Raw genomic sequence first — 23,852 nt, forward strand, 5'->3', positions numbered from 1 at the left:
AGGCAAGCTGCCCCTGGGGCAATACTTTGACCCTCAGAGCTAATGACCACTGTCTGCTCCCTTCTACCACCTCCCCTCCTTGTGAGCTGTTGTTCTCCCATTTTAAAGCCCTGCCTGCAGCTTGTGCAGGCCCTGCAGGTGGGGCTGCGTAGGCCCAGCGCTGCTCTTTAATAACCTCCTCTCTGTGGTTTGTAAACCCATCACACCTTGCAAGGGGATATGTGGGTATGTACTCTACACACCGTCAAAAGAAAAGCAGTGTAGATACACCCTTAGAGAGAAAGAATAAAGGTATTTTATAGAACATCTCTGCTGAACACCTTGCAAGCAAGATTAGAACACAGAGAAGTGATATGTTCACGTGGCCATGCCTAGTGTTCACCTACAAATGGCCACTTTTCTCTGCTGTTCCCTGTACCATGGCATCAGTGCAAAGGGGATGGATTCCCATATCATGCGCCAATTAATGCAAAGAATAAGATGTTTTTTTAGTCTGTCTTTGCAGAATAATGGTATGTGACTCGTTGCAGGCAGAAGATCATTATGCACAAATTTCTGCAGTGCATGAGCCTCTATCTATACACTTTGTAAGTCTCTGATTTTTTGTAAGCACTAAAATTTATTCTACCTTAAAAGAGAGATATTAAACATTGATACATCTCACAGTAGTTGTATTAACTACAAAGTTGGTTATACAGAGATATACTAGCAAAGAAGAGCCATCCATCCCTCTTCTAAATGCCCTTTAGGCTCCATAGAAAGATCAAATAGAGTCTGAAAGCTTTCTTTGAAATCTATCTTTTGAAAAGAAAACCTGTTTCTTTTTTAGTTCTAAAAAGGAGAACCTAGGTCTACAAATCCTATTAGATGGATAAATCCTTCTAAATAGGGTTCTGTCCCTTCTTCCCTGCTGTCAATACCATGGCAGTATTTCACAAAAGCGTGATCTGTTTTTTTGACCCTAAATTAAGTAAAGCAGGTCATTTTAATAAATTGCTTAATCACATGTTTAAGTTGGAAATACTGTGTGCATTCCTGTAATCACCAGCATGAAATCTCCAGCAGAATTCCAAAGAAATAACTGCCAACTCCTTATGGAAAATGTTGCCATGGATTTCAAACTAAACTAGTTCTACTCGGGATAAATACATTAAAAATTATGGCGCACTTTCATATTTACTGTTAAACAGCTCTATATAACAGATAGATATTAGTCATAGTAGCAGTATTTTCCATATAAGACTCTCAAAGCACTGTACAAAGAAAAGCAAGAAATGAGAGAATATGGGGGGGGGGAACCCTACAGTATTTCCTATGTATGTAAATTACAAGAAGCCTCCATTTTCATGCAATATGGCCATGTCTAACGACTCTTCAGGGCAGAAGTAATAACAAATAATAAAGTAGATGTTGGAAATTATTCTTAAAAGACCACCAGTATATCTTTGGCATGACTGACATGTTGACTCTAAACTAAACCATTCTAAAAGCTTTGTTACTATTAATGCTGGCCAAAAAAAGCAATTGTGATAGTACAAATGAATCCAGCAGGACAACAATCAACTATATAGTTCTGCCAGATAAGAGTAAACCTCTTAATGGTGCAACTCTCAGCAACAGCAATGCAGAACTCAGATTAGCTGGGAAAGAAAATAATTTTAAAATAAGTAATATGTACTTACCTCATTACTTTGTATCCATTTGATATTATAATATAGCCATATCATCCATGCTTAAATGTAAATGTGTTGGAGGGACGGAAAAATAAAGTATGTGACTGTTCTTGTAATATTTTCAGTGCAAAAGAGTTGTTAAGAACAAGCAACATTTTATTCATGGGGGAGGGAACTGTGGGGCATAGATTTTTTAAAGATAATTAGGTGCCAAAAGATACAGCTGGGTGTCACGAATAGGACATGGGTGGTCTGGCCCAGTGGGAAGGACCAGGAGACAGGTCTGTGGTTGGGGCAGAAGTCAGAGCTAGAAGTCAAGCTAGGGGGCAGAGCCCGAAGTCTGAAACCAGGAGTTGGCTGTAAGGTCAGAGCCAGAGTCAGGGGCCAGAAGTCAAGCCAAGAGTCAGAGCCAGAGTCAGGTGTCAAGCCAGGAATCAGAGCCTGAGTCCAAGGCAGACAAACAGAGCAAGGAGTGTTGTAGCAACAAGCCAGGTACTGGCGGGTTGCAGAGACAGCTGCCTAGAACGTGCTCTGTGCTTAAATAGTGCAGCTGGACCAGATGTCACGGGGTATGCTGCCACTTGGGTCTCTCATGGGCAGCGCTACCTGTGGTGCTTAGTCCGCTAACCCAGTGGTTCTCAACCTTTCCAGATGACTGTACCCGCTTCAGGAGGCTGATTTGTCTTGTATATCTCAAGTTTCACCTCACTTAAACAGGACGTGCTTACAGAAGCAGACATAAAGATACAAACGTGTTGCAGCACACTAGTACTGAAAAATGACTTAATTTGTCATTTGTACCAAATAATTATAAAATAAACCCATGGGAATATAAATATTGTACTTACATTTCAGTCTGATACTTCAGGCTGTTTTTCACTTGTAAGCCTTGTTTGTAGCCAGAGCCCTGCCACTAGGGGGTGAAGCATGTAGCTTAGCTTCACGTGGCCCCCTGTGGGCAGTTGCACTACTTGCCATCCCCCGATGCCAACCCTGTACTTGCAACTCCCCTAAACCCGTCCCATGACCACTACCCTCCTGGGGGCTGCAACCCCCTAGGTTGAGAAACACTAACCTAGATGAGTTCAGTACCCCCTGGAAGACCTCTGAGTGCCCCCATGGGTACAAGTGCTCCTGGCTGACCATCACTGATCTATGGTGCTTCAGTCATCAGTCAAGCTCTAAGAGGCAAGCATACAACCATGGCAGTAGAATCCACAAACTTATAAATGAGCAGCGAATTGCTTGAAATGGATGGCACTTGGTGCCAGCACGAACAATGATGTTCTCCCAGAAGATTAGATGAGACTCAGCTTGGAGAAAGCTCAAACATTCAATGAAACATTTGAAGATGTGGAGCAGGCACAAAGAGAATGGAAGCACAGAATGCTCTGGCAGATGTCATGAATGGCACCCAATCACCCCACCATTATTTGCTAAAGCTTGTTTAGGGATCTTCTCACAGATGGAAAGGGTGGAGAAAGGCCTGCCAATGTGCTCGGGCCCAGGGCCCCCGGAAACCTTAATCCACCTCTGCACATGACTGAGAGCAGGTGTGTTTTATGAATGCCACAAGCACTGAGAACCACTGAGTGGGGACTGCAGAACAGGCATCATCAGTGCGTCTCAGAGCCTCACACCCAAAACTACAGTGAGGTTGTCTGTCTGTACACATAATCCAACATTATGCCAGACACTGCTGCCTAAGTACCAAATATTGCAATAGCTGAGACATGAGTTTTTTTTTATTAAAGCAATATCTATTGGTAAGTGTTGGAGACTGGCAGTAAAGACTCTAACTAGCAGTGATACTTGATTCACTTTGTGCTTGACTGTAACCTCTCTGTGTTTCACTATATCCACGTGTAAAATGGGGGGAGGGGCTGCAGAGGGCAGCTCCATGTGGGATGGAGGGGGGAAAGAAAAAGGGGAAGGGAGGGCCAAGTTCTGCACAGGAGTGAGGAGAGGGGTTTGGGAGGGGGTAGTGCCACATGAGGGGAGAAGGAGAGGGGCTCAACAGGTGGGGGTGGGGACTCCACACAGTGGGGGATATGCTCAGTGCTCACCCTCCCACAGCACCTGCGTCCAGCTGGCCTGACCAGGGAATGGAGCCTCAAGAGGGAAGAGGAGGAGCATGGCGGCAGGCCCCTGGGGAGGGGGGTGGAGGAGGAGCAGTCAGTAGAGCCAGAGTTACAGCTTGTGAGGGGGCCCACAACTGGCCGGTGCCTCTGAGTACAGGCCCCGTGGACCCATATGAAAATCCACCACTGGGAGGTTGGGGTGTCCAAATAGGTGTGTGAGATACATTCTGGAGCTCCCCTTTCCCCCTGTGCTGCTGTGAGAGAGGGGCAGGGGGCAGAGTCAGAAGAACTCTAAACAAGCTTTAGCAAATAATGGTGGGGTGATTGGGCGCTGTCCATGACATCTGCCAGACCATTCTGCGCTTCCATTCTCTTTTTCTCTGTGTGCCTTCTCCACATCTTCAAATGCTTCACTGAATGTTTGAGCTTTCTCCAAGATGAGTCTTATCTAATCTTCTGGGAGAACATCATCGTTCATGCTGGCACCAAGTGCCATCCATTTCAAACAATTCCTTGCGTCATGTATAAATTTGCAGATTCTACTGCCATAGTTGTATGCTTGCCTCTTAGAGCATGACTGAAGAACCATAGATCAGTGGTTGTCAACCAGGAGTATGTGTACCCATGGGGGCACTCAGAGGTCTTCCAAGGGGTACTCAGATCATCTAGATTAGTGTTTCTCAACCTGGGGGTGGGGAGGACTCATGGGATGGGTATGAGGGGTTGCAAGTGCAGGCTTGGCATTAGCAGGAGGTAAGCAGGTCAATTACCCAGGGCCCCACTCCACAGGGGGCCATGTAAAACTGAGTTATATGCTTCAGCTTCAGATGGCAGGGCTTGGGCTTCAGACAAGGCTCACAAGTGAAAAAGAGGGTCAAGTATTACACTGAAATGTAAGTACAATATTTATTTTCCAATCAGTTTATTTTATAAGTATAAGATAAAAATGAGAAAGTAAACCATTTTTCAGTAATAGTATGCTGTGACATTTTTGTATTTTTATGTCTAGTTTTGTAAGCAATTGGTTTTTAAGTGAGGTGAAACTTGAGGTACGTTAGTCTGGAAAGGTTGAGAACCACTGGTCTACACCATCTACAAACCTGACACAGAGTATGTCTTTGCTGCAGACCTTTCTCCCACTACGGAAACTGCCTCTGCTCTACAAAGCTTTCATCAGGCTAGGCAGAGAAAGGCAACTGCACTGATCAGTGCAATACTGCTGTGACACACAGCTGTTCTGACTGAATTTTATTGCATGGCCCCAGTCACCTCAGCTAGGTCAGGGTTACAAAAGGTTATATTGTGGACACATGACAGGCATCACTGCAGAGATTCCTGTTACAGTTAGTGCCTCATACACTCTACTGGGGTCCAGACATCTTCTGCAGGTATTTTTGAGCATGGAGACATAACCTGTATATCTCACAGTTCCCCAATGCCTCTCAAGATGGAGGAGCATGTCACCTGGATTCTCTTCAGTGCCCAGGGGTGTGTACAGGAGCTAGTTACCCATTCTCCACCACACACCTCTCAAGTCTCTGTGAAATCCTGAAGTAAATGGGAGTTTTGCTATTGATTTCAGTAGGGCCAGGATCTCACCCCATAGGTCCAAGACAGGAAGGCAGGATGGGGAGGAATCTGTTTTGGCTCAATTTTTTCCCCCTGTGGTTCTACTGTCAGACATACAGAAGCTAAGTATAAGTATATGAGTTGGACAATATGGGAAGTTCTGCAACCACCTATTCCCCCTAGTAGGGGAGAGGTGGTGATAGGAAGAAACAGTTGCAGGCTGTAAGGAGCAGGACCTCATATTAGAGTCCATGTTTGCTTGTGGCTGGCAGACAAGAGTGGAGCTGGGAAGAGCAGTTGTTAGAGGAGATTTGGGGTTTCCTCAATACAGTACCAAACAACCCTATTGATCTGTTTATATTTAGGAGCTAACATGACCAGAGCCCACAAAACACTCCATTACATAAGGCTGACCGGATCTGGCTCTGTCGTTGAAAGGAAAAAGACTGGTGCGCGACTTTTCAAACAGTGAAAACTTAAATTAAGTGGAGCTGATAATGTCACGAGGCCCCTTAATCGCAAGATTTTACACTGTGAGGGTCACAGATAGAGCCACACTTACAGGACCTTGAGGCAGAGCCATGAATTTACTTGGGCAAGGCAGGCAGAGGACGTATGTGAGTATTTGAAGGTAGTCAGAGCTATTTGCAGCTGAATATCATCAGCATAGAAATAATGATACAATAAATACAATGTTTTAAAATGTTGAAAGAATGACACTGTACCTGTGTTCCATAAGGGCAATAGGAATAAACCTGACCATTTTCCCCCCATGTCAAGACTAAATATTTTTAAAAATCAGTGCTGACATTCCTTTGTTGTTGTCTAATGAGGACTGGCTTGCCTGGCTAGGAAAAAGTTATGTAACCAGTTGCTCGGATTTCATTGAAGAATCTGAAGTAGGCAGCAATTGCAAATGTCACCATTCGTCTTTAGAGTTTGTTTAATTGAAGCCCAACTTGTTTGCATGGTGTGCGGTTCTTTGTTTTCCCCCTTGTTTTCTGAGTGCCAGTGAAATGTCACAGCTCTGACTATTGTGGAGTTCACAGACCAGCCACACTGCTGTCCCTGCTGAATTAACAAGGGGCCTCATTGAGCCATTGTTCAGGGAAACTTTCCACGAGGGAGGTGCTGGCTACTTAGCTATGCTATTCCCAAACATTCCCAAACATTTTTACACTCTGCTTCTTTCATTAATTGCATTATTTGTTTTTGAGCTTGTTGCTGAGCAAGTCAAATTGTCTCACGCCTGGTTAGCAAAGCCTGAAATAATTGTGACTCAGTCCAGAGTGGTTTTTTAAGGGGATGAGTACAAGCATACAGACCAGTTTGGTTTCCTGGGCCTGCTGTGAATATTTAATTCATGCTGGCTTTATCCAGATCTCAAGGAAAGGCTTTAATGAGAACCAGTGGTTCAAAATGTGTCCACTATGCGCTTGACGGTTAATTCTTTTTTTGTTTTGTTTTAGCTAAGTCACTATAAGGATTTACTGACTGATTCAGTTAACCCATCTTTCTTGTAGAAGTCCAGCAAATATTACATTTCTTCATCTCGAAGAAATTTGCACTCTAGCATTAGTGATTCTAACAATCTTTAAATAAGTTAATTGCAACAGGAATGAGGAAGGTGAAATTGCTGGTTTAAAATGGGAACTCCCACCTCTGGGAGTCCTGGTGGCTTTTTCTGCTGAACATGCAATTGGATATAGAGTAACAAGACTTTCTGCTTTTGAGATTTGAATGATTGTATCAGGTCTGTAGATCGATCAGCTGAATGACTGTAGTTGCCCATCGTGCAGCAGGTCATGGCATACTTTCAACAGGCTGGGTGCATCTGCTTTTAAAATCTTACCTTTCCAGGTCTGCCATACATAAGTTGCGTATATAACTTTTACTGCTACAGTTTTAGTAGATGTGCCCAGTGCTACTCTCTTAGCAGTCAGTAGCAAAGCTCCTAGTGGTTTAAATGAGAACAGGATTATGACCATTATTAGAATCTCCATGAATGCGAATAACTCTCTTACAATATGAGATCTTGATTGGTTGTAGCTTTGCATTACACTGTGGAGACACTTTTGTCCATCAAGAGGAAGACTCTAACATTCAAAATTAAAGACAAACCTGAAACCTATAAAAAAGGAGGAAGGCAATATATAAATCACTTCCTTATAACAATGGTTTTCTAAGCTCAAGTAATCAGTCCCCTTTCATGGCTGCAAGTAAAGTACACTACAATTTGCTTTAATGCTGTGAAAGATCCTATATGATCCAAAACATAAAACCTGATTTTACACATAAGCTTTGTAATGCCATAAAACCATTTCTGACCCACAAAAATGAGAGACCACACATCAGCCATCCCCGTTGAATGGTTATTCATGTGATTCTGCCAACTAAATTACAGCAGCACATTCTACATGAGGGACACATGGGAATTGTTCCCATGGAGATATTAGCAAGAAGTTCTGTGTGGTGGCTGGACAAGTTCAGTGGGTAAGACTCAGTCCTGGGGTGGAATGACAGCAAGGAGTTGTTTGGGGTATGAGCATAAGCCAAATATGCCAGCACTAACCATGACATGTATGACTGTGGTTCGGGACGGACTTTGGCGGAGAAGACTTGTGGATTTTGCAGGAGCACCTTGGGAAGAAATATTCTTTGTGGTTGTTGATGCTGATGCACATGCTAAATCTGCTTTATTTATAGCAAATAGTGTATAAACAGCCTTAAAGGAGTACTGTGCTTTTTTAAAATACAGCCAGACAGTCATTTAACAGTTTGCATTATAGGAATTTGAAATCTTTTTCATTTCAATAAATGGGCTCAAACATCTGGCCTGCTCCTTTATAGGTGCACCATTTCCATCACTGGTTTAGGGCAAAGACTGTCGTTTAAATAAAGTTTAAACCCTTAAAAGACAGTACTTTAACCTGATACTCAAACTTGCTGGCAGTCTGGCTGCCTATTGTAATCTTCCTCATATCAAGGCATCAGCCATGTTACTTTTTGGTAAAAAATTGGATGTAAAACTATATCAGGTATGAGCTGAAATTAAGCAGGATGTTGCAGTAAAAACAAAAGAAGTTTGGGGCACATAATGCTGGAGTAGGAATTTGAAGTTCGGATGCTTATATTCTAGCCAGGAGCTCTGCAAGCCAAGGGAGAAATAATTGGGTATTATCAAAAGTTGTGGCACAGACAGAGCCAGTATCTTACAGCACCCATGCAACTTTAATTCTGCCCCCTCGTGCCCATGCATTATGATACAGTATTCAAATACAGGATGGAAACTATTTTTCTGACAGGACCCCTTCCTGAATCAGTGCACAGGATGGACAGTGTTCTGGGAATCAGGCAGCTGTTCAATAGTTCTTTCTTTTCATAATTTGATGTATGGGCCCTGCCTTCTTCTTCGTGCCATGTCCAGACTCAGTGCAGAATTATTAATTTCCTCATGGAATTTTTTTATGGTGCTCTCACGATATATCTGTACCGCACAGACCAGAGCTTCTTAGAAGGGGGAGGAGGGGTAGTTTGACCAAGGGCTCCCTCAGAAGGGCATTCCAACTTGGGGTCTCAGCACCACCTGGATTTGGCCCCTCTGGCATGAAGGAGGAATGGCCAGGCAAATCTGAGTGAGTGGCATTGTGACCTGGTGCAAACCTGAGTGGTGCTGTAATGTCGTGCACCACGTGTCAATACCTGGAGTGGGGAGCTCAGTCCCAGTGGACAAGAGCCATGGCTGTGGGGTGAATGAATGGCAGGCTTATTCTCCAACCCCATCTCCCCCGGGCCTGCCCTCATTGGTAATTTTTTTGGAAGTGTAGGGGGTCTCAGTTTCAAATTTTGCTCCAGGTCCCAAAAAAACCTCTCTGCAGCTCTGTCACAAACATACACCAATGAATTTATCTGCACATGTCTCCTGTGAGGTACAGACATAGCATCTCCTTTTCACAAATGAAGAATTAAGATCAGAGATAATAGCCCAACATTTACAGAAGTGTACACTAATTTTAGGTGCCTAACTTGAGAGACCAAAGGCCTGAATTTTCAGAGCCCGTTGATTTCAACCAAACTCCCATTGACTTCAACTGGAACTGGGAGTGATCAGCACTTCTGACAATCAGGCCCTCAAATTCTCAGGCTGGGCACCCCAAAACAGTGGACACTTTTACAAATTTTGGTCTTATTCTCTTAGGGCCAGATTCTGGAAGATATTTAAGCACCTAGAGATACAGATGGGTGCCTAAATAGCTTTGAGGATCTGGCCCTTTGTGCCTCAATTCCCCATATGTAAAAAGGGGATAATATTTCCCTCTCTCACATGGCAGTTGTGAAAATAAATCCAGTCATGTTTCCAGAGAATGAGGAACACAGCATCAGCGACTACCACTGAAAATTCTGACTGATGTGACTTAACATCTCGTAGGAAGTCTGTGGCAAAGCCATGATTGAACTGGACTCTCCTCACAGTTCACTGCCTTAAGATCATCATTTTTTTTAGGAAAACAAATTAAAGGCAAGGGAAGAAAAATAGAAACAAAAATCAAGAGTCTCAAAGATTCATTGGCTTTAAGGTCAGAAGGGACCATTGTGCTCATCTATTCTGATCTTCTGCACATCACAGGACACAGAACCTCACCCACCCACTCCTGTAAGAGACCCCTAACCTCTGCCTACATCACCAAACTCCTCAAATCATGATTTAAAGATTTCAAATTACAGAGAATCCACCACTTACTCTAGTTCAAACTAGCAGGTGACTTGTATCCCTCGCTGCTGAAGAAGGTGAAAAACCTCCACGGTCTCTGCCAATTTGACCTGTGGAAAAATTCCTTCCTGACTGTAAATGGCAATCAGTTAGACCCTGAGCATGTGGATCCACCTACCAGACACCTGGGAAAGAATTCACTGTAGTAACTCAGAGTCCTCCCTATTTCTGGCAGTTGGAGATACATTTTAAAAACCCTCCATGACTGCAATTATTTCATACTTTAAGTCATGAAACAAATCACTTTATGTGCACTGAAGTGATGTTACACATTTTAGACTCTCCCCGACACACACAGTCACACACTGGTATCTGCATGCAATCACAAAACTGCTTCTATTCAAGGCTTCTGGATATGGTGTCTATTTATTTGAGAAACACTTAGTGACAAACATGCCACTGTTTTTGCTGCCCTTGCTGCTGCTGAGCCTGTACCACGTTTGGTGTCTGCAGTGGTATCCCTCTGCCTACCCTGCACAGCCAGATAGACTGCCTTGTTGGTGCTCTTTTAATGGGAGCCAGGGTTCTGTGGCATCACTGTGTATTGATGAAGAACCATAGCTCACTACTGCACACAGTCCTTGCAAGATGAAGTACCATTGCTGCTTGCCCAAGTTTTTGGGAGAATTGAGTACACCTTCTCCTCCATCAGCAATATGCCTGCATTCTGCTTCTGCTCCTTCTCCCACCTGCTTTCCTCACTCACGTCTTCCTTTTCTGGTGTCCTCCTTTCCACCACTACCCATCCCTTCCATCATCTAATTCCACTATTTGTGTATGTATATGTGATTGTGTATCTATTAAAGTGGTCAAAAGAAGTGTACATTACAGTTCAGACTGAATTCTAACTTCCACTCTTGCAGAGTTGGAAGATGTCCATGGAAGTGGGTCTTAGCTATGCAAGACTATCCTTTGGAGTGTCACGTCTGTTGTGAATTCTCATAGCAATTCTGTGTATCCTAAGGGCCAACTCCTGCAGTGAGTGTATTGGGAGAAAGGCATAGGGAACCTATTCACCCCCTTTTTCATCTTCCTGTGTGCAGGGGGCAGTGTGTTTCCCTTACAAACAACAAAGCACTAGGGGGGAGAACCAGGTTAGCTAGGTGGCTGGTGATTAGATGTGATCAGCCCATGAGCTGAATAGCTTACGTGTACACTTGAGACAGCAGTGTGCGTCAGCTGGGGCAGCATGGTGCATCACATCAAAGGAGAAGCAAAGTGTACTCAATAGTGCATAGCACCTGCACACACTGAGCCAGCAGCATGGTTCTTGTGCTAGATGCAAGCGTTTGCACCCCGCTACTCACCCTACTGTCACCCCTGCTTCAGTCCATCCAGTCAGAGTAGGATTTTGCCTGAAATCTGCTGTGGGTTTGATTCACTCCTGTAATTGTGGAATGCAGCTTCACCCAGACAGAAGCAGCTGACCTATTTGCTTTTAATTATTTATGATAATGAAATAGAAAAAAGCCAAATTCTCAACATTTTTCCACGAAAATGAATACACTTTCAGTTCAGCTCTATGGCCATGAAAGAAATCCTAGTTCACTGCCATTGCTTATAAAGTGTATTTGTTTTTAAGTTCAAATCAGAAGAAAATCTCAAACCAAATATACTAAATGGAGGAAATTAAGGTGGATTTTTTTTTGATAACTTTCCCAAGAAACACACATGGATAAGCATACTTCTGCAAAACAAATACAATGTTTATGTACTTGGACACTCAAATGTCAGAGATTCATAACTAGTAATGGGGTTTGCAAACCATTAATTATTTATCTTGTTTAATGATGGAGCATACAAATGCCAATGAATACATGCAGATACAATGTTTCAAAGGGAACGTGTTTACTGTAAACATGCCAGTACATTTTTTTTTGGGTGGAAGCCTGTGAACAAGAATAGCCCCATAAGGAGGAGGAAAATGGACATGTCTCTGTTTGTTTTCATTTTCTAAAACAAACCTGACAGAATAGGCAGATTCTGCCAATAGCATGAAAAATAAAGCCTTTTTACTGGTTGAACCCCGCAGCTTTGCTATTTAAATCACTGCCTTGTCCTACAATTTTTATAGAGTAGCTATTTCTAGCTAGTAGTTGGCAGCTTTGTATTATCCCTGGACAGATGTGCGGACTGCCCTGAGAAGAGTCAATAAAGGCTGGGTTTTGGTTTTGTTTTTTAAATAATTTTCAAACCATACTTTATTGATTCTCTTGTGAGAACAGCATCTTGCTAGATTCATTGCCTGTGCACATAGACCTTGACAACTAGCCCAGTGACATGGCTGCTACTGCCCTCAGTTCTAGCTAAACTTCAGGACTCTTATTTCTACACCCAGCCCCACCCACTCACCCCTCTAGTTCGAGTCGCCAGAGAGTATCATGGAGGTGACAGCGCTAGTCTCCTGCAGAGAGCATGTGGCTTTTACACACCCTCTAGTGGCCGATCATGGAGTAGTATTATAGTGATCTTAGCAGACTCCGACTTCCCTTTTGGTCTTTGACTAATGGCAGCATTGTGAAGCCAGAGGAATGGGATAAGCCCGGGACTGTTAAAGGGTAGAAAAGGCTGGGAAAATGTGCTTTGGGAAATGAAATCACCTAATTAATATAATTTGGATATGAAATTATTAGTGATTTTGGCTAACCGATTAATTTCCTAAATAAAGTCTTTCAAAGGCTGTAATGTAGATCCAGTAGGGTGACCAGATGTCCCATTTTTAAAGAGACAGCCCCATTTTGGGGGACTATAGGCACCTATTCCTCTCCCCCCCCCCCGTCCCATTTTTTCACAGTTGCTATCTGGTCACCCTAAGATCCAGAGAAGGAAAAATTCCCTCTGGCACTAGATTTGATGTCCACCATTGTAATTTGCTGCACTGCATTTTATAACCCATATATAATAAGAATTACATCTGTTTAGCATATCCTGATTTGCTTTAAGTCATTCAGGAGTCATCATTAGTTCTATAGTAAGAGACAGATGGAATGGGAATTAGGGAGCTGCTCAGAAGTGGTGAGCTGAATCTGTTCTAGTTGTACATATAGTGGGTGGGGGCACATGGTAATTGCAGCCTTACAGTCTATCACATTCAATATCAGGGTTGGTAGATGCAGAATCAAAGGTACGAAAATACACTTCCCTGTTTTTGGGAGGCGGGGTGTTGGTTGGACTCCCTACCCCAGAATCAGGACTGGGTGCAGGCTGGACCACCGCTGCATATTTCTCGTCTCTCGGAGAAGGAGAAGGCTCTGGCTTCTGCTTGAGGTTTTTGAAGCGTTTGAGCTTCACGGGGTCCTTAGTCTCCTTAGCACAATGCAGCAAGACGAAAATGTCCCTTCGGAATTTGGAGCTCATTCCAAAGTAGATAATGGGGTTGTAGAAGCTGGCAGACTTGGCAAACAGACTGGCAAAGATGCTGGTTAGATTGGGCACAGAGTAGCCACAGGCAGACCAGATCGAGATGACAGCATATGGAGACCATGCTATAATAAAGGCTGTGCAAATGACAATAGAAACCTAGGAGAGAGAATGAAAACATCTTTTATTTTCTTAAGACAATACAGTACATTGGATTACACTAAAGAAGCAGAGAGATGCAGTGTGGTTTGATGGCTAAGAAACACCTGGCTTGTATTCCCAGCTGTACCACTGAACCACTGTCTGACCTTGGGCAGGTCATTTAACCTCTCTGTGCCTGTATTTTCCCTCCCACACTCCATCTTAGATGGTGAGCAATTTGAGGCAGGGATTATCTGTTACTATATGTTTGTACCGAATCTAGCACATCTTATATGGAAAATGTGGTGATTGTCTGTTTTAGATAAGGAATTAAGTGTACGTCTTCATTGTGATATGTTATTGTATATGATGGAAACCATTTTAGGTCAGGGGGTGCTCCTGCACCCCCAGTTCTGTTAATTCCAGCACCCCTGCACTAGGACACACTTTGGGCCAGATTTTGCAGCTTTTGCTCTTGTTCATTGGTACTTATTCATATATGTTCTCTGACTTTGTTCGGACAGCTCAGATGGGTATTTCTCAAAAGTGAATCAAAGATGTAGAATTGGGTCCACTCTAAATATTTACTAAGATAAAAATAGCTAAAATCCTTTGTAGACCCCTGGTTTTCAGAAGCGCTGAGAATCTCACAAGCCCAGTTGCAACATCAGTAGGAGTGATGGGTGATCGTCTCATCTAAAAATCAGGCTGCAGGCCAGTGGTGGGCGACCTGTGACCTGTCAGGGTAATCCATTGGTGGGCTGCCAGACAGTTTGTTTACATTTGCACAGCCAGCCGCAGCTCCCAGTGGCCGCGCTTCGCTGTTCCCAGAAAACGGAAGCTGCGGGAAGCGGCAACCACCTGTTGCTCACCATTGCTCTAGGCCAATATTTTCAAACATAATACTTAAAAAGTTTGACATCTTAGGCACTAAATAAATGTCCTGGTTCTTAGAAGCATTTGGCAGAGAGTGTTTCCAATGAGTGCAATGGAGTAGTGGATATTCAGCACATCTGAAAATCAGGCCACTTACTTGGGTCCTTAAAAATAGATTTAGGTGCCTAACTATAATTTATGTTTGATTTTTTTGCCACTTGTACTTTGAAAGAATTGGGATGAAGATGCAGGGAATATGAAATAAAAACAGTCAAGTCAGGGCAGGAAAAAGACATAGGACGGGAGACGAGAAAGAGGACCATGAAGAAGAAAGAAAAAAGATACATAGTAGAAGGACAGAGAGAGGAGGTTGGGAGGGTGGGGAGAAAAGAAGGAAATGCAGGATAAGAATCAAAAGGGAAAAGAAAGGAGAGCAGAAGAAAAGAGTAGGAAGAAACAGTTTTTTATTATACCCTGGTTTAATAATTATTAGTGGGATTTTTAAAAGCACTCAGCTTTTATTAAATCTCCTATTAACTTTGATGGAACAGGAAGCAGCGTTAGGCCAGTGATTAGCATTTTTGAGAATTCCACCATAGGTTTCTCTCTGCACCGTACTGTCACTTCAGAAAAAGAAGAGGATACAATCCTTGGTGATCCATAAATAAAGTACTTCAGTTTATTTTCTCCATATTTTAACCAACTGCATGATTTTTTTCATGTTCTGGTTTAATGTTAATTTGTGATCCAATTTGATAACAAGTCTTCAATTTCTTCATTGAACTCTAACGCTATTTCTATAGAACATAGAAGATTATTTTCTTATATACTAAACACCCAGACGTACCCGAGTGACATTTCGCTCCATTCGCCTCTGCCTATCTGTTGGATCTCCCATTCCAGTTAGGGCATGGCTTGACTTGACAGTATTGATGATGGACACATATGAGAAGACCATCACAGTCACAGGTAGGAAGAAACAGCAGATAAATATAGACACAATATAAGACTTGTAGATTGTAGAGAAGTTGGCTTTTGCCCAGTCTATCTCACATGTGCCATACATGCGATCTAGAAAACAAAACAATTTGGTTAGCTTTTTTCCTTTTTAACATATTTCCCTTTATCAATCTTAAAGCATTTGATTTATACATTTAAAACATATAGTTTTCTTCTTTTAAAAAGCAAAGGATCAAGTGATCATGGTGATGTAATGAATTATGAGATAATGTTCTATAGACAATTTTCTAAGACCTCATGGATTGCAACAAAATATATTACAGGCTACTTGCCTCTGATTTAGATTTCCACTGCCTATCTAGCATGAAGAAACCATTGTTGGGGGGACAGTAAAGTGTGATATTTTAGTTCCCACTCTCAGAAAAATGGTTATTAATTCTGTGGGTTTTATACCATTGTAAGTTATGTTCTTCCATTTGCTATTACTTGCTACACAGTAACTTCTTCTAAGATCTCGGTACCAAACAGCATAATAAGAAGTTATTGTATCAAAGATAATACCCTAAGCAATTAAAAAAGTCATGTTAACTAACAGATTACAAAATAAGAAATAGGAATAAAAAATACAGTAATTCCTCACTTAAAGTCATCCTGGGTAACATTGTTTTGTTGCTGATCAATTAGGGAACGTGTTAGTTCGAAGTTGTGCAATGCTCCCTTCTAACGTTGTTTGACAGTTGCCTTCTCTATCTACTGCTTGCAGAAAGAGCAGCCTGGTGGAGCTAGCTGGTGAGTGGTTGGAACCAGGGTGGACCGGCAGCCCCCCTATCAGCTCCCCACTCCCCTAAATTCCCTGTGCAGCAACTGCCCAGTAGGCTAGCAATTGCAGTTGTCCCTCCTCCCACTGCCATGTGCTGCTCCTGCCCTCTGCCTTGGAGTTGCTCCCTGAGACTCCTGCTTGGTGAGTGGGGGGTGGAAGGGGAGGAAGAGAGGGGCTAATGTCAAGGTGTCCCCCTGCTCCTGCACCCCACTAACCCCATCTTCCACAGAGCGGGGGGGCACACTGCAGAGGGAGCTTTCAGGCAGCAGCAGCTGCGGTCTGGTCTCAGCTTGCTGATCTAATGAACAAAGCAGTGTACTTCTGACCCCACTCTTCATACTTAAAGGGGAAATGCGCATCTCTCTCTCACTCACTCACACACACACACACACAGGCACAGGGTGTGTGTCTCTGTCTCTGTCTGCCCTCCCTCTTTTCCTGCTGCCTTGTACAATAAGAATGTGAGAGTTAACCCTTGAGGGCTCAGCCAATTACTAGTTCATCATTTAACAGTAAGGCATTCCCTGGGAAATATTGCACAATACTCCACCACCTCAACCAAGCTTCACTATCATCATCACTGTGTACCAGTATTAAACTGTTTGTTTAAAACTTATAGAGTGTGTGTGGGTGTGTGGGTGTGTGTATATATATATTGCTGAAAAAAATTTCCCTGGAACCTAACCCCCTCATTTACATTAATTCTTATGGGGAAACTGGATTCGCTTAACATTGTTTTGCTTAAAGTCGCATTTTTCAATGTTAAGTGAGGAGTTACTGTACAGCAAATGGCACAGATAATGGGAACACGCTTGAAAAAAACTGAGATCAGACATAAATTGCAAACTAGAACATACACAACTTTTTCAGTTATAAAGGGGCTACAGATGCTTAGATAATGGACCAGATTTACAAAGGAATTTAGGTGCCTTAAGATGCAGATAGGCACCTAGTGGGATTTCAAAGGTGCCTATGTAAGATAGGCATTTAACAGAAGGTCAATGGGAATTAGACATCTAATGGGTGCTTTTGTATATCCCACTAGGCACTTATCTGCATCTTTAAGCACCCAAACCCCTTTGTAAATCTGTCCCAGTAACAAAATATTGAGTTTGGCTCATAGCGATAGAGCCTGCCTATATATTTCACCCTTGAACAAAGGTTGGAATGAAGGATTCAAGGAGTCTCCAAAATGAAATGAGCAGCAGGGTTTTCTATAGACTGTAAACAGTTTTTAAAAAAATTAAGTAGGTTGACTGCTCAAACAACCATTGCAATAAAATATATCACAGATAAGAAAAGCATGAACCAAAATTTTAGCTGTTTGCACAGTCAAGTATTTACAATCCCTGGAAAAGTTAAACAGGTGAAACCTGCATGATTCAGCAATGGAACTCATATTAGCATCAAATGACAAGACCTAATCAAAAATAACTTCTCTTAATTCTCCATAACTGATGAAGTTTAAATGGGATGAATTAACTTTCAGAAGACGGAGATAGAAAATTGATTACTTACCCTGAGTAAAAGACATTGGTCTTATCCATATTTAACATCAAAAGTTCTGATGCACTTATCTGGATACATTCAGTAAGAACCTTGCAAACCAAAGGTGAAATCCTGCCTCTATTGAAATCAATGGCAAAACTCCTACTGACTTCAGTGGGGCCAGAATTTCATCCCACAAGTATATTGTATGGGGAAATATTGGAAAGGATGTATACGTCTGGACAAAGTAGCACATAAGCAGTACTTTCATCCATGTAATATAATATCACTGATTAGTAGAAGATGTAGAGAAAGTACCATGCCCAAAACTGAGATTTGAGGAATACCCAGAGTACAACCATAAGCATTCCCTGGATAAATTATTCTTTATGAATTATACTCCCAGCTCTACCGATAATCAGTCTGCTCAACAAGGTAAGAGGGAAATCATCTTTGTTCTCTTAAGAGCAAATGTGCCAATTGTGTCACTGAAAGAATGCATGAGAGGCCTTTTACCTGTATAACTGCCCCATCCAAATATTGGAGCCACTGACCAGAAGAAAGCTGCGATCCAGATGAGAACCAGGGCCACAGTGATGCTGCTGTTGCTAATGCAATGCCCTGGAACATACAGCACAGTGAGAAAATGGCACTTAACACGCTGACCCTTTCCAGATGAAATCTATTCACATTGGACTACTGTAAAGACCATGGAGGGCTAATTGGGGGAATCCTGGTACTTGAGATAATTCCCAGACTAAAAAAAAGTTTTTAAATGAAAGGTAAGGTTGAAAGTATATATCAGTGACTTGAATGTTCAAGATTTTGCAAGGACATTGGAGTTAGATGAAATTAGAGTAGATTAAAAAGTGATAGATAAATTAGATATGAGAGAATTAGGAAATTCAGTGTTATAGCTACAAGAAACATATATGAACTTTGCAGTTTTGTAAACCTTTAAAAAGACAGGAAATTATAAGCTTAATTTAACATGAAAAAAGAAAAACGATGGAAAGAATGGAAATTCACAAGTATAGCATTCAAATAATGTTAACTCTGCCCCCACACTGGTAGCCAGAGGAAAACAAATCAGAAACTCAAACTACCTTATTCATCCAGCAGAACACTTTCATCTCATCCATGATCAGAGAAACCAGAATAACTTACTCTTAATCATACAGTGGTTGTGCCAGTTCCTGCCTTCTTTAAAGGGATAGAAAAGCCACAGAAAAAGACATCCTTTACCTGACTAGATTAGCAAAGTACTCGCCTCACTTTTCATTAAGATTCCATGTGCCATCACTTACACAAATATCATTAGGCGCACGTGCTGCGGTCTGCACATTCAAATCTCTCAGTGCCAGACAACACATAGGACAAGTATTTTAACCTATTACATTTGAAAGAAATTTCTGCTTTCCAGACAATAGGTGTAGACAACTGGCTACATATATTTTTCTGGGGTTGTCTGGTTGTGACGTGTGATAGGATTTAGCCCAGAGTCCAGCCTGCTCAAATACCATGAGTGTCTTCTGGAATGACCCTTACATTTAACTCTGGCACAGATATGTCAGATATGTATTTTAATAAAGTTATTGCTTTCCCCATACTTATCATTTTTCCTACAGAATTTGAGCCTCAGGTGTGTCAAAGGCAAAAGGCTTTTAGTCACTCACATTTCTAATGGTTTTAATTAATGAATTCCACTCTCTTCTCTTCTTTGTCCTTGATTCCCAAGCTGTTGATGATGTCATTGGATGGGAGGGGTTCTGAAGGATCCTACTTATTAAATGCAGGAAATGTTTTCAACTTGAGTCCCCCAAGTGCTCCACTGTGTCCTCCCTTACTCTCCCATACCCTGCCCTGTCAGGGATAGTTGAGTACAGTTTCCATAGAGCTCCCTGAGTATCTGGCCTGACTCTTAGTGATAATGAACCTGCAGTTTCTGCCATGGCTTGGCTGCATCAATGGCCCTTGATAATGTTGCAGGCAGCAGCAGCAATAAAGGAATGGGAAAAGCCATGTGGGCCAAATTCTGATTTATACGGAGGCACTTTACACTATGCAGCAGTATAAAAGTGGCCTTAAAGTGAGAGTAAATTGCATTTACACCCCTTTACACTGCTGGAGTGGCATAAGGGGCCTTAGAGTAAATGAGAATCTGGCTTATACATATGTTTAATCTTCAGTTGTGTAAGTATTCAAAGCAGGCTTTTTAAGTACTTTCTTCTAGCCAGCAGAAGTTTTGGAAGCTTGGCTACAATGCGTGCAGCCCTGCTCCCTGCATCGATGCAATTAATGTGGTTCTCATAGGAGCAGTGGTAAATTGCTGAAGAGGTAAAACTCTAAAAGAGGAAGATTTCTTTAGAGCACAGAGAGCTGTCCAGGACACTAGACTCCCTGTGGTTACTCAGAGCTAGATTCACAAAGGAACTCTGCCACTTTGGGCTAGATCCACAGAGATATTTAGACTCCTAATTTCCACAGAAATCAATTTCTTGGGCATGGGGTATTCTGGGGCAGATTTTTCTCAATCTCTTATGGGCACCAGAGAGAGAATTACTGTCAGAGGTTAGGGCACTCATCAGGGATGTGAGCGAGCCAGGTTCCAGTCCCTCTGCTCCAATGCATATTTAATTGTTTATACACAGTGGAACAGCCTCAACGGGAAAGACTGAGACCGACCCCCAAATAGCCCATAGGCAAATGGTTAGGGCACTCTCCTGAGATGGGTGGGAAACCAAAATTCAAGTTCCTTCTCCATATTAGACAGGGCGGGGGGATTGAACCCAGATCTCCACATCCTGGGTGATGGCCCTAACACTATTGGGCTAAAAGTTACAAAGGGGGCACGATCACATCCTCTGGCTGTTTTGTGTGGGTCTAGGTATGTCCAGAGCTTGCCTACCAAATTGGGCCCCACAGGCAAGATAGGTGGGGGAACACCTAATTTGAGGATCCTTCTGGGGCTTAGCTATGATGCCCAGGCACCTAGGCTGAGGTGGCTGTGACCTTATTCTCTGGTAAAAACTTAGGTGAGAGAGACGTACATTTAAAATATGGCTAGATATGATACAATGAATACAAAATATGGAACACAGCGCAGCCTAATTCTGACTGCCCCAGCACCAGACTGAGTTAAAAATGGGCCTTAACAGATACATCAGTGACAAGGTGCATTGGTTCTGGTGCAAAGGTGGAACTTCCTGCGGAACATATATTGCATTGTCAGGGTTATTATTGCCTGTGCAATTAGAAATATTTATATAACACAGTAAATTTATACGGTTCTTTATATACAGAGATTGAGACAGGATCCCTGCCTCAAATCTTACAGTGTAAGTCACCCAAACAAAGACAAAAGACAACACTGGAGTTGTGAGCTAGCATGGGAAACTATTGATTGGAAGAAGATAGGAAGAATTTCTGGAAGGAGTGGGTTTTAAAGAGGGATTTGAAGTAGGTGAGCAAGGGCTTTTGGTGGGAGATCTCTAACAGGATAGGAGATACAAAATGAATAATGAGAGAAGGACATCAATGATTTAAGTGGGATGATTGGAAAAAGGGTGAGGAGCACATTGGGCATAGGTGGGAATAAGAGCAGAAATGTAGATGGCGGCATGGTTATGTAGAGCTTTGTAGGTAGGTGACAACAAAGAGTATGAATTTAACAGAGTAAGAGATAGGAAGCCAATGGAGGTATTCAAAGTGGTGTAGAGCAGTGGGAGAGGGAGATAACTTTAGTAGTGGTAATTTGTATAGATTGGAGGGCATGGAAGTTAGAGAAGTATACAGTAAACAAGAAACCAGCACTTGGGGTTTTAGGGGCAGGGGTCATAAGGAAAGGGCGATTTTTTGAGCTATTGAAGAGGAAGAAATGACAGGACTTAGTGAGAGAACTGGAGAAGGGAGAAATAGAGAGAAAAGCCAAAAATGGCGTGCAGATTACAGGTCGAGGAGACAGGAAGGAGAGTGGCAATGTCAAGGGAGCTAGGCAAGGGGTCTGGAGGAAGGTTTAGGAAGAAAGAAGTTCAGTGTTGAAATAGTGGGCCTGATTCTAACCTCACATGGTGTAAAAAGTACATTGTTGATCAGGTCCATTGAGTTTGAGATGGTGGTAGGGCATCCTAGAGACAATGGCAGAGAAGCTGTCTGAGATGCAAGACTGGATAGTGTTGCAGAAGTTTCAGGGAAGATCAGTAGATTTCAGTGTCTCTGGTGACACCTAATCCTATTCACAGGGCCTGTTGCGAGCAGGCAAAACACCACTGAGAACAAAAATGCATTTGTGGAGGGAAGTGTCCCAAGTCAGGTCTATTAATGGCTGGCAACTGCCCTAAACTTCATTTCTTACATGATGAAATTCACCTCTTTGCAGAGGGACAGTGGACATATGCACCACTGAAGTGCCATTTACACTCTATTTGGAGGAACTTAAGTGATACATAAGCTTAGTGTTGGCCCTCTGCACAGGGGTGAATGCTACTCACAGTGAAATGAATGTGCCAAGAATAGTCCTTCTCTTATTTGGGTTCATTTGAAAAATGTTTGATGGAAGCAGATTTCCAACAGAAGTTATTGGGCTTGATTTTGATTTCCCCACATATCCATTTGACACTGTGTTACTACATTGACTTCAAGGGAGTTACTCTTGATTTTCACCAAGGTAACTGAAGGCAGAGTCAGACCAGCGCTATTTTTAATTCCTTCAAATGTGTTGTTGAAGACCTTACCTCTGTCTGGATGGCAGCCCTTTATGTAGCGAGTCACACTGATCACTGTAAGGGTATTAATGCTAGCCAGGCCAAACAGAAGTGTCAGAAAGCCATCAATCTGGAAAAACAAATAAAAAAGGGGTTTTGTTCCCACAACCAAACTGCAGAATGACAAGGGGGTTGGACTGAGGGGAACTGTTGGGAATGCTCCAGTGGTTTTATATTAATGTTCTTGAAAGTTTTTCCAAAAGCCCAAATGCCAGTGAAATATAAAATGTCAGGGGTCGTTACCATCTCTGTGATCAGTGAACAATTAGACACTGAAAACTAGATGCGGTGTGTCATGTGGGTAATGTGAATGTAAAACAAACAAGCAAACACCTTCTGAAATACATCCTCCCAAAATACAAAGTTACGGAATGAAAGAGAAAAAAGACTGAACAGGAGAAAGGGGATTGGATGCAACAATCCTCATTATATAGAGACAAATATATAAACTGAACACATGAAGTTTAGGTTAAGGTGGCAGTAGCAATAGGAAGAATGCAAGACATAATCAACTTAGCTGAGTGGAAAAAAAAGATTTTGAAAACATCCAAACCTAAATCAGCCAGATTATTTACCTTTGAACAATGCTAGTCATATTTATTACAGGTATTTGTAAAACTGACTCAGGTCCTGATCCTGGAGTTTCATCCACACAGGTATGGCTACACAAACCCTTTTGCCTGTGTGGAGCACCAGTGAAGTCAATGACCCCACTAGCAATCTATGCACAGGATGGTTACAATTAAACTAGGTTAATTCATGGATATAAGAAAGAAGTTCCTGCTGAATCTAGCCAGCTGTTAGTGAATACTGTGTGACTGGGAGGTGATCTGCATAAAATCTTTGCAGGCTTAATCTAATTTTCAAAAGCTTGGAACAGATGCAAACATAGTTTGAGCTAGACAGTCACTTGGAGGTGTAAGTTCCACATTAAACCGAGTAGGAAAACTGATGTAAATGGCCCCACATTGTACCTTGCAAGAATTTGGTATTCAATCGTTCCATAAATAAAAACTCTGCAACTTAAACCAGTTCAATATTCTGGCTAAATATATTCAATCCTCACATAAATGGCACAACTCTCATTGAACTCATGCCCAAATTTGGCCTGAGGACATTGTGAATGAGGTGAATATAAATTAAAGTAGGTGTGATATGCTTTATCTTACACCCTTCTCCTGGTTGCTTTTCTTGCAACAAGCCCCCTCGCGCTTTCTCAGAGTATTGTTTACATTCATTTTGCAGAATCACTGAATAGTAAATCAGTGCAAGATGCACTATTATGGCATTTACACAGCTCCCTATATCAGATTTATGATCAACTTACACCTGATGTGTAACTGAAACTAA

General features: G+C 42.2%; 1 protein-coding gene across 1 annotated transcript in view; it reads right to left on the reverse strand.

The window, feature by feature from the left end:
• Positions 1–13,031: 13,031 nt before the first annotated feature.
• LOC127049493 (visual pigment-like receptor peropsin) overlaps positions 13,032–23,852 on the reverse strand; it is a 44,807-nt gene continuing 33,986 nt past the window's right edge. The window contains exons 3-6 of the mRNA XM_050950322.1: positions 22,473–22,572; positions 18,256–18,360; positions 15,319–15,542; positions 13,032–13,613 (exon numbers count right to left, since the gene is read on the reverse strand). Of these exons, the coding sequence (XP_050806279.1) occupies positions 13,170–13,613; positions 15,319–15,542; positions 18,256–18,360; positions 22,473–22,572 (873 nt within the window). The 3' untranslated portion in view covers positions 13,032–13,169. The remainder of the gene's footprint in view (positions 13,614–15,318; positions 15,543–18,255; positions 18,361–22,472; positions 22,573–23,852) is intronic.

Source organism: Gopherus flavomarginatus, chromosome 4 (assembly GCF_025201925.1).
Source record: "Gopherus flavomarginatus isolate rGopFla2 chromosome 4, rGopFla2.mat.asm, whole genome shotgun sequence".
NCBI classification, from domain to species: Eukaryota; Metazoa; Chordata; order Testudines; family Testudinidae; genus Gopherus; species Gopherus flavomarginatus.